General features: G+C 33.6%; 1 protein-coding gene and 1 pseudogene across 1 annotated transcript; both read left to right on the plus strand.

Annotated features, from left to right (window-relative positions):
• Nucleotides 1–5,009, plus strand: LOC115985075 (annotated as a pseudogene).
• A 5,509-nt stretch (nucleotides 5,010–10,518) lies between these two features.
• LOC115984057 (aspartic proteinase CDR1-like) lies at nucleotides 10,519–12,152 on the plus strand. Its single transcript, XM_031106936.1, has one exon. It carries the CDS (start codon nucleotides 10,561–10,563, stop codon nucleotides 11,896–11,898), a length of 1,338 nt encoding a protein of 445 aa, XP_030962796.1. The 5' UTR covers nucleotides 10,519–10,560; the 3' UTR covers nucleotides 11,899–12,152.

The raw sequence follows: 12,152 nt of genomic DNA on the forward strand, positions 1-12,152 counted from the left end.
ATGGAGATGGATGCAAGAAATGTTGGATATGATCCTGATGTAATGTTGTTAGAAATAGTAAACAAAATGGTGCTTGTAGATTTTTTTTTGAACAATTTGTGTCTTATTTTTCCTTAACGATTGTGTTTTACACTACAACAAACATGAGCTTTTTCAACATATTTTTATCTACAGTCACTAAAAAATGTTGATAAAAGCCTTTAGTTTCTACATTTGTACTTAACTGTTGAAAAATTCACATATGTATTTCTACGGTTGACATAACTATTGAAATAAGTGGTGATAAAGTCACATATATATATTTCCACAGTTGGCATAACTGTTGAAATCAGTGGTAAATAAGCAATGAGAAATTCATATGCCAAGTGATTAAACAGTGCTAATTTATATCAACAGTTGGATGAATGTTGAAAAAAATAAATTAACTATTTTTTATCAACAGGTTATAAACGTCGAAAATAAAAACACGGAGCTTTTATAGCTTTTATATATATACCCTACAATCACTCCCTGTCTCACTTTGTATCTCGCTCTCACTCTCTCTATCGCTCCCTCTCTCTTGCTCTATATCTCGCTCTTGCTCTCGCTTTCGCTCCTCATAGGTCTGGGTGGTTGATTTTCCTATTATTTTCTAGGCAACCAAACAGATTCTCGACTCAATTTTTCTATTATTCTCCCTCCGATCAAGTATCTATTCTATTTCTCTCGACTTCGCTATTCTAAAAACTTATTTATGATTAGTTTGTTTTTTCTTAGACTCGAATTTTGCCCATTCTTTGTTATTCACTTGAAAGATTTTGAACTTTTGTGGTTTTTGTTCTTGACTTTGAAATGCTATGTCAAAATTGAATTTGTGGTTGTGTATTGCGTGCTTTCAATGTGATTGCAGGTGCATTGGGAGTTCAGCTCAATGAATGGTCAAGGAGAGTTCAAATTTCACTATTTGTGGGATTGAAAGCTAGAACGTGTGTGAGTTCAAATTACAAGTGCTTGGTAAGTTCATTTGCATTTTAATTTGTGTTATGTCTCTTTGCCATATTCACATGAAGTGGGTTTTGATGTTGTGATTGCATTTAAGTGGGTATTAGCTTGTTTTAGTTTTCATTTCTTGAATGTGCGGTGTAGCTGTCAATATATTTAAACACAATCAACAACTCTAGCATACGTAGCTTTATAAATGGTCTTACCAATACCAAAACCAAAGAATTTGGATAAGAAAAGAACAAGGAGAAAAGCCTTAACAGTTCTCTGTCAGTTTGCCACTTAGCACCTTATTATTTTCTATGTATGTAGAAATGACAAGAAAATTAAATCATTGGTTGATCACTGGGTTAAATTTGTGTATCTAGAGTTCATATAGATAATCTTTGAATTACTTTTTTGTACCTAGTTTCCTATAGTCTCATCAAGGTACCGTATAACTAACTGTCGCAAAGGGCTTGCACCTTTTTGACATTTTCAATTAACAAAAGTAAAATTCGTGTTGTTCATTCTGGTCACCGCATAGAGGTTCCATTTGTAAAAAATGATCTAGATTCAATATATGCACTAGTTCTTCAATAAAATGGTCAATAATGTAAGCACTAGTCTCTAAAAATCAAGGAAGTTCTTTCTTGAGAATGCAATGCATTTATAGAAGTGCATTGAAAAACGGAAAAGATTTATTATTAGTGGGGTTTTTTTTTTTTTTTTTTTTTTTCATGGGATTTGAACCCCCGAACTTGTCCCCCACCCCATACTTAAAGGGGATTGAAGTGCCATTTGGCCCAAAGGCCATTTGTAGCAGATGTTTGGATTTTTTGCTGGAAAGGTTTAGTTGGATACTTGGATCTTTGGCTTGATGGACATTCTTAGGATATAACTTCTTTAGTATGCTTTTTCTCTGAAGTCTTGAGGCATTTTAGGACCAGTGGGCTACCTAGCCTACTTGCCTTGAGGGTCATGAATTAGGGTGGCCCTTAGCATGAACCTCTGGTCATATTTGCTGATTAATGGTTTGAATGGGTTCATTTTTTATTCATCAAGGAGCAAAATTTTTGGAACTGTGTGTCTTTCTTTCACTTGTTATTGGATACGGAAATGAATCATGATCCTTATTAATTCTCTAGCTGATATCATTTATATTCTCTAGCTAATGGGTTTTTTCTTACCTACAAGTTCTTTAATTACACTTCTGGTTACATTCATCACTGCACCATTAACAATTTGGAGGTGTGTACTTTCCCTAAGTTCTTTTTTTTTTTTTTTTTTCATGTTCAAGATATGATAGGCCTTGGCAACTTAATTTAATGAATAGTGTAGTTTGACACCAAGTATTACTTTGAGGTCGGGATTGGGAATACGACAAGGAAGTTTTGATTTAGAACTCCTCCTAGAGTTGGCCCTGATGTTCCTTATACTTTTGGCCTGATTGGTAATTCTATTACATGAATTCATTTTACTGTCTTCTTGAAGTACTTTTCTAGCTATTTTGGGAACTAATGAATGTGTGCTTAGCATTGTCGGAGTACTTTTCTTGCTATTTTTAAAGTGAATATTACTTTCATCTTAATAGAAAAATATAGTACTTCAAAAGTACTCAATGTCTGTTATATCCAGGGTTAAACCTTGGTCTCCTAGGTTTCATTAAAGGAACAAATTTTATAGTGTTCAATCTGACATGTATGTTAATGTAAGAAATTAGTAACTCTAATAAATACTTACTCACTCAATCATTTTATATTAAACTTTGGTCCTAGTGTTTCATTAAAGGAATAAATTTTACAGTGTTCAACCTGACATGTACGTTAATGCAAGAAATTAGTTACTCTAATATAGATTTACTCAATCATTTTGGAGCAGGGGATCTTGGTCAAACTCATGATTTAAATAGGACACTTACCCATTATGAATTAAACCCAACAAAAGGGCAAACAGTATTGTTTGTTGGAGACCTCTCTTATGCAGATGATCATCCATTACATGACAACAACAGGTGGGATACATGGGGAAGGTTCATAGAGAGAAATGCTGCTTATCAACCTTGGATATGGACTGCGGGGAATCATGAGATCGATTTTGTTCCTGAATTGGTATGTATCTATGCCAGCTTTTGATTCTTCTTGACAGACTTGTATATCTCTGGTTTGATCATTCTTGACTGCTTGTATTTTGTGTGCAAAGCTTGGTCCTTGCTATTTCTCTTTAATATAACTAATTAATCTTTTTGTTCAAAAGCATACAGTACTTGGTTATAATATCCTCAGTGTAGTGATAGATGCTTTTGCAAAGAGTTGTGATAATTTGGTTTATGAAATAATGGTGATTTTGTTGCAGGGTGAACCTAAACCATTTAAACCTTATACAAATCGTTATCATGTACCATATAAAGGACTATATATGCCGACAGTTAATCAATAGCATTCAGGTATATATGCCTCTAACTAATTTACTTTGATAAACAACTAGAACTAGTTCATATTTTTATTTGATTTTCGCTTACCCTCAATTTGTCTGCCAAGAAAATGATGGAAAATTTTAGAAAACAAGGTTTGAATCTTATGACTCTAACTTGAAAATTTTTATCTTTATCAGCCTAAGTTGAACATAAATTCTTTTTTTTTCCCCTGCATTTTCTTGTCATCCAAACAGATTAGTTGCATACAATGATTTGGTTCCAAAATTAATATGCTCATACTTTAATTGATATGGATATGGCAGGTAGTCTGTGGTGAATCAAGAATGATAATGGCAGAGCGGTTATTACTTGAAAAAGCACTTGAAGATCCAGCCAATCAGAGATTTATTCTTCTCTCTGATAGGTTTAATCCAATTTTATGAACTGCTGTGTGTTGGACGCTACGTTGCTAATGATTCTGTTTTGTGCTTTGTGCTATGCTCTTCATGTAGTTTCTAATCCAATAATTTGTTGATTTTTTCTTTTGAAATGATTGACCAGCTTATAAGTTTTCCTTACTTGATGCGAAAAGGATCCCAGGTTTTATATCTTCCCCTAAAATTTAGTTATTTATATCTTTGCTTTCAATTTAGTTTATAGTTCTTCCCATCCAAAAATAATAATTCATAGTTCTTACCACTTGTGACAATAACGACATAGAATGTTATTCATCCCTCTTCTCCCCTCCCCCACCCCATAACTTAATTTCTAGATGCAAATTTGTTAGATGAAAGTGTACATTTTGTATCAAAGTTGTGCCTCAGAAATGCTACCCCATTTAGGTCACATTGTTGATTCAAATACTTTCCCAATCATTTACTTAATTTCTGATTCAGTTATGGACGTCCTCTTTTAATATGAATGGCCTGATCTTGTCCAATACACTAGCTTAGGTGTTGTCTGGATGCTACTCAAAAAATTGCCCTCACCAACGTAAAAGGCACTTTTCCCTCCCTTATAGTCTTGCACTATCAACAGTCAAAAACTAGAAATTGAGTCCTAATATTACTTCCAAGCAATGCTTGTTTTCTAGAACAAGACAAGGCAGACCATATATCATCATAATTGTTTTTAATTTACAATTGGACAAACAATTTATTTTTCTAGTTATTGATTCCTATAATTTCCTATTATGAACTTTCTTTATGTTGATCTCAGTGGATTGCTTTGGTCAGAAGACATGAACGTTCTTTATTTATTTATTTATTTAGGTAGGTGCATTTTTTTCCTAAAATGAACTACCCTTATTTGGCTTTTTATTCAGGTTTGGCACTTATAACAATGACTAATGGACAGCACTTTTTGTAGGCATCAAAAGAACTTAGTGATTAATGGGATCTCATGTGCATTGAAGAGGACCCGGCTATAGATGTCTGGATAGTAGATGTGAGTCACTATGTTTTTAAAATTTCCAATGAATTGTTCTTGAAGGTTAAAGGTTATAAGAATCTTCTATTTTGAAAGGTAGATGAACAATGTAAATTTAAGAGTGTAAAGGGCAGTAGGCAAAGTAGTTGAGTTGTATTGATTTTTACAGTTTGTTTCAGGTTATTAAATTTTGATTAATGTGAAAGAGTGCATCCAAATTATTATTAATTTTTTTAACAAGAAAATACTTATTTCAACAGTTGGATGCTTGTGGATAAAAGTTATAAGCATACTTTTAATCTACATTTATGTGTATATATTTCGACGGTTATTAACCGTTGATAAATGTGTAATACTTTTTTCAATAGTTGCATAGGCCGTAGAAAAATGTTCTCGACACGGTTTTTAATAACGGCTCTCTATGGTCATTCCAACCGTTGAAAATAGCCAAGTTTCTTGTAGTGTTACATTATAGCTAGAATTTTCTCTTATGAATTGAAGAGGCATTAGAATAAACTCAACTCTTGTAATTCCACTTGGTTGGGAACACTATAAAAGGAAGCAGAAATGCGGTGTGATTGTGTGTGGGAGATTAAATGTTAAAGAGTGAGAAATAAAAAATGCAGAGAGTTCTCAAGGCTTTCTAGTATGTGAGAAAAAATATTAGAGAGTGCCCAAAACAGTAGTTTCATTTGTGAGAGTTTTGTAAAAGGTTGTAACCTTATTTGTGGGAGTTTTGTTCAAGGCAGTAGTCTTATTTGAAAGTAAGACTACTTTGAACTATGATTCTTCTAATAAAAGAAAACAAGTAAGAACATGTTTCCCTTAGATTTCATTAACATGTTCACATGTAGATTTTACTTCACATCAATCACATTTACTTACACGTTTCATTCTAAAAATAAATGCAAGGATATTACCATGTCAAATTAGGTTTTTATTTATTATAAGCTCTCTAAAATGTTCAAATGCTTCAATCATTCAATTCATACTTCTTTATGAGGGTGCTCTTAATCTATATGACATGTTGATTGCTTGTATATAAAGACATGACATTGATCACCATAATTTAGAAGACCAGTTTATTAGGTAAGGTGGGTATTTAACACCTTATAACTTAATCTCTAAAGCTTAGATAAACTCTTTATTAAATTTTATCCATATATAATTTTCATCTTTTAAGGATGTAACTACGACCAAAGTCATGTAGTTTTCTCTTAGATTGTATATGAGAATGAGACCAAAGCCATGTAATGTTTTAGTTATATTCAATTAGATGTAAATTCTTGCCAAAAAAAAAAAAAAACGTTAACAAGTCCATGTCAATTCGGAGTCCTTTAATAATTTGAATTTCATGGAGCAATTATTTGTGCACAAACAAAGACTGCTTGTGGGAATCTAATAGAAGCCGTTGAGTTATAGATTGACCCCAATTAACTAAATTCAATTACCCAAGTTTATTAATTATTTTGATTTTATGCAAACATGGTAAAGGCACCAACAAATCACAAATCTAATCTAGAGTAGAGGGAAATTAAATTTGACACAGTGATTTGTTGACTAATGGAGAAAACATTTACAAAACAAAAACTCCATCGGGTGAATTTTAAGTCACCACTCTCAAAAATCCACTAATCAGGAACAAGTAGTTACAAGTATAATGAATCTTACCACTATTCACTCTATCTCAAAAAACCAACCTACAATTGAACCCTAGCGCTAATCTCCACTTGGACTTGATTTTGTAAAGTCTATATTTTTAGGTTGGCAACCATGAACAAATTGTATCCTTTAGAATATAGTTTTTGTCTAGTGTTCAGTCTAGAAATATTTAGAAACAAGATAAATGAAGTTCTGCACAATTAAAGACTCAAGAAAGTAGGAAAAGATAAGTGTAGAAAAGTCTCACTTATCTCGACCGATTGAGATGCACATCTCAACTGATTGAGAATTAGGCAGATCTAAATTCTCACTTTCTTTCTCATCCATTGGATCTAGGGTTTTGATGGATCTTAAGGATATGTAAATACAAACCCTAGAGCCCATTTTTACATATTCAAAAGGGCAATGTTTTGTACACAAATATGGAGTTTTTCCAAACCCTTTTGAAGCTACAACTGAAGACCTTGTGCAAACAACAAATCTGGCTATAAAGTAAAGTTGTTGCATCAAATCAACCATAATTGATGATCTAAACCTTTGAGTGGAGTTCTTAAAGTCACAAACTAGAGTGTTTGTTTGCACAGTTTCATAGTAGAAGATTTCGTGGATTCAGAGCTACATGAGGTAGTAGTAGATTTAGGGTTAAGTCTATTGTACAAACTTCCATTCTACTAATGAAATGTTGCTTTAAGTATTTTTTAGATTAAGTCCTCCCCAGGTTTTTTACCTTGAAAACACAGTTTTAAAAGTTTTCTTAGGTCATCATTCTTGGTGTCCAAGGGGATTCACAATTGGTGATAGGCCAAGTAAATGGGACGTGTGAAGCAAAATAAGAACAAATGAAGAGATACTTAGAAAAGGTTAAGCAATGCATCAAAGGCTTTACAACAACCCAATTTCAACAAATACCAAGGGAAGAGAACACAAAAGCTGACGTCTTAGCTAAGACAGCATCTTTAGACGAGACGATAGGTGATTAAGTTAAAGTCCAATATGTTCTGAGCATAGACCTTATGGAAGTAAATCAAATAGATGGAGCTGCCAACTGGACCACCCCAATTGTATCTTATCTCAAAGATGGAATACTCCCTGAAGATACAGAAGAAGTAAGGAAACTAAAGGTAAGAGCTGCAAAGTTTGTCCTCATGGATGAGGTGTTATATAAAAGGGGTTTTTCTTAATAAGCAAAGCATTTCTCAATTCTAGAGTCTTTTTTGTTGCAATAAGGACAATCTTCTGAGAGTCCTAGTTAGACACAGTGTGTGAGGAAGACCATTCCCTATTTCTCTTTCATGAATGGAGATTGCAGATTTTAAATAAATAAAAAAAGAGTTAACAATAAACAAAATTAGACAAAGCAAGCAAGGGAAAAAAATTTTAAACCATTGGAATAGTTGTAACTTGCAAGTACAAAGCAAGCATGAAAATGCACAATACACACAAAATTTATTGTATATCAAAGTAAATGAAATATTTAATCAGTTTATAGGCTAATAAAAAAATTCAAGCCAGTCTACAATCTCAAAATAAATTATTTCAAATTATATGTAAAAGAAGAATCATGCTTTATAATCACGAAATTACTTACTAATTAATTTAAATCAACAACAATTTGTAAATCTGATGATTCCTTGGATATCAGTGTGTTGACAAGACTCGAGCGATGATCTTTGGGCTATCTCCTGTAATACAAAGAACACTGAATCAGAGGGGACCGGCCAAAAATCCTTCGATGATCATGTTAGTTACTTTTGAACTCTCTGTAAGGAAGAAGTATTCTCTCAAAATGAAATTGTCTGAATCCCCTTACCCTTCATCGAAGAAGCCTTATATAGTATGTGTGGAATGGTTATCTGTTTAGTAACCGTTCCCAATGTCGAGGAGTCCGGAGAATTGGGGGTAACTTCCATAACCGCTATGGAAGTTACCTGGGTTGGACGGGCCGGTGAACTCGTCCATCCTTAGTAAAGATGGACGAGACTTCCACGATGAGCTCGTCCATCTTTAGTGAAAGATGGACGAGACCATCTTGGAAGGCTTGCCCTGCGTAAATGATGAGTAGATTCCATGAGGTATTGTTCGTCCATATATGGACGAGGTTCGCCAGAACGCTTGGAACTTTCTCTTTGCCTATTGTAGCTTCTTTCGTTGGACGAGACATATGGACGAGTTATGGACTTGGATGATTTGTGACACCATCAAAATCAATTAGTTCATGTTAAAGACTGAACTCTGTGCAAGTATCACCATTCCAATTAACGATTATCATTTTCATTCTTTGAGTATCAAATTATATTTTGTAAGTCTACAATTGATTTTCATCCTCTAGTCCAGATTTAAATAAATTATATTACAAAAATTTCTAATATAACCAAATTATTCATTTCCATAAAAATTTGATCTTAAACTACCATAATATTTAACTTTTCATTAGATTTATCACAACACGAGGAAAAAACAAAATAAAAATAAAAATTAATATCACATATCAAATTTATATAAATATAGAAGAGCTTGCTTGCTTGGTTCTCCATATCAAGACACTTTAAAAATCCAATTAGTTTAGGCCAGTAATTGTCAATGAGTGGCTCAAATTGAATGATGTATTTGAATGGCCCAAAGAGATATCTGAGATCAAAACAAGACGTAAACTTGTGCATAAGAACAAGAAGTCAATTATTTGAGACCAAGACGCTAGTGATGAACTATTTAAGTGTGAATATCTATTACAGGGTCCAACCCTTTTTTGAGGTGTATAACTTCTACAGTCACCAATCTTGTTTAAGTGTAAACCTGTGACACTGAGAGACTCTAATGTCTATTCACTTGCCGCCAATTTCCTTTTCTCCCCCATAAAAGTTTATTTATGGTAATCATCACATCACAACTTTATTTGATAAAAAAACCGTTTATACTTTTTATATATATATTTAGTAGGCATGATTTTAAAAATCTTACTGTTAGATTGCATATTTTTATTATATTTTTTATGTTTTCAAAATTAAAAGAAAAAAAAATAGAAATCAGTATCTATATCATTTATCACATATTTAAATTTTAAATATTAGATCTAAAATTATATATATAAATAAGTTTATTGGTCGAATAATAAATAATACCTGATTTAAACAAAATTTAATACATGTACTGATAACATTAAAAACACATAATGCTAGATTTTTTTTTTTTTTTTTTGAGAGACATATAATGTTAGATTTTCAAACTTAAGGAATTTCTCTCAAAACTTTATTCGATTTATATTCTACGAAGCAAATTTCGTCGTGTATAAACAAAGACTCCTTGTGGGAATCTAAATTTTAATTGGTCACTGCCAAAAGCTATCTTGTCTGGAAGTCGGGAAATAGCTTTTGCTTTCCTGAAAGAAATTAGGATGGTATTAGTGATTGATTGCGTTTCCTTTGCTGTGACACAAGTGATTGGCGTATACGATTGAGGGCTGCGTGTTGAGAGAACTGGCGGCTCAATCATTTGGCTAATATAGAGGCATTCACACTGAAGGAGATAAAAAGCTAATATTAGAGCGTGAGCATTCACACGAAGGAGAAAAAAGTGCTGAACAGCTATTTTATACCTCCCAACACTTGTTATCCACTTTCTATTATACTTTATCTATCTTTTTTTTCTTTTTTTCTTTTTTTCTTTTTCTTCCTTAGGTTATTTTATATACAATGCTAACAAATATTTTTAGAATAATAATTAACAATTTACTTTAAAAAATTTTTATAGAAAAAAAAAACCATTAATATTTTTACAACTTTTTTCATTTTTTATAAAAGTTGTGTCAAAATTTTCCTAAAATAGTCGTTAATATAACTCTTATTACGTTGTTTATATTATTTTAATACGTTGTTACTAAAATAAAACTATTAATATTGAATATTTTATAAAATAATGTGATAAAATAAATAAATTAAGTGTTTTTTAGATACTAACGATTAAAATTTTTAACTCTTTTAATGTGAATGCTTTAAAGCAACGCCTGAATGCTCAACTAATAGAAGCCACTGGCTCACTATATATACATACTTAATCCTACACATTTTCATCAACACCTCTCCAACAATCATTTAATCATGGCATCTCATCATCACTCACTTCTTTCTTTGGCTGCATCAGCAACTACGTTCTCCGTTATCTTGCTTTGTTGCTTCACTCTCATTGAGGCTCTCAATGGAGGCTTTAGCGTGGATCTCATCTATCGCGACTCTCCGGACTCTCCCTTCTATAACGCTTCTGAAACTCATTCGCAGCGCGTAGCCAAGGCCTTGCGGCGTTCCATTAACCGTGTCAATCATTTTAAGCCAAGTTCTTCAGTCTCTCCCAATTTAGCCCAAACAGATATAATCTCAAATAGTGGCGAATACCTCATGAAATACTCAGTTGGTACGCCACCAGTGGCAATACTAGGCGTTGCTGATACTGGTAGTGATTTGATATGGCTACAGTGTAAACCTTGCACTGAGTGCTATAATCAAGCAGCTCCATTTTTTGATCCTAAGATGTCCACAACCTACAAAAGCGTTTCTTGCACTTCATCACAATGTGAGTCTCTAAGGAAAACATCATGCTCCAACGATGGAACAAGTTGTCAATATTCCGTCTCTTATGGAGACCAGTCATTCTCAAACGGAGACCTTGCTGTAGACACTTTCACTCTGGGATCAACTACAAGCGATAATCCTGTGTCTCTCCCTAAAACTATCATAGGGTGTGGACATGATAATAATGGTCACTTTGACGCCAAAGGTTCGGGCATTGTTGGCCTTGGAGGCGGCACGGTTTCCCTTGTTTCCCAATTGAGTTCTTCTATTAGAGGCAAGTTCTCCTATTGCTTGGTGCCATTAACTTCAAGAGACAAAAAATCAAGCAAATTGAAATTTGGTAGTGACGCCGTGGTTTCGGGTCCTGGAACCGTGTCTACTCCCTTAGTCCCCAAAAGTCCAGACACCTTCTATTTCCTAACACTCGAAGCAATGAGTGTTGGCAGCAAAAGATTAGACTTGAGCGGTTCTTCTGGCTCCGGAGACTTAGAGGGCAATATTATCATTGATTCAGGCACAACAGTGACAACGTTGCCAACAGAATTCTACTCCGAGTTTGAATCAGCAGTAGCAGAAGAAATTGATTTAGAGCGCGGTGATGACCCGAGTCAGTTTCTAAGTCTTTGCTACAAGCCCACATCAGATTCTATAGAAATTCCTAGTATCACAGCTCATTTCACTGGTGCAAATGTGAAGTTAAATCCAGACACCACCTTCGTTCAAATAAATGAGGAACTTTTGTGCTTGGCTTTCCGTGCTAATCAAGATGTTACCATCTTCGGTAACTTGGCCCAGTCCAATTTGTTAGTAGGCTATGACCTTGTGAAGAAAACTGTATCTTTCAAGCCAACGGACTGCACCAAGCTCTAAGCTGGAAATTAAAACTGCATCTTTATTTAATTTTATCTATCATTTAAATAAGCATGCATTGGGTGGGTTCCATGTGCCTATATATGTGTTCTTGGCTTTTGCTGGAGACCACGGTTTTAGCATGGGATTGATACATATATGCTGCCTTCAGTTCTAGTATGGAGATGGATGCAAGAAATGTTGGATATGATCCTGATGTAATGTTGTTTGAAATAGAAAACAAAATGGTGCCTGTTGATTTTTTTTTTATTTTT

Source organism: Quercus lobata, chromosome 4 (genome assembly GCF_001633185.2).
Source record: "Quercus lobata isolate SW786 chromosome 4, ValleyOak3.0 Primary Assembly, whole genome shotgun sequence".
NCBI lineage: Eukaryota > Viridiplantae > Streptophyta > Magnoliopsida > Fagales > Fagaceae > Quercus > Quercus lobata.

What these genes read in the sequence shown, in the direction of transcription:
- LOC115984057 (XM_031106936.1), top strand. Translation starts at nt 10,561, where the DNA reads ATGGCATCTCATCATCACTCACTTCTTTCTTTGGCTGCATCAGCAACT.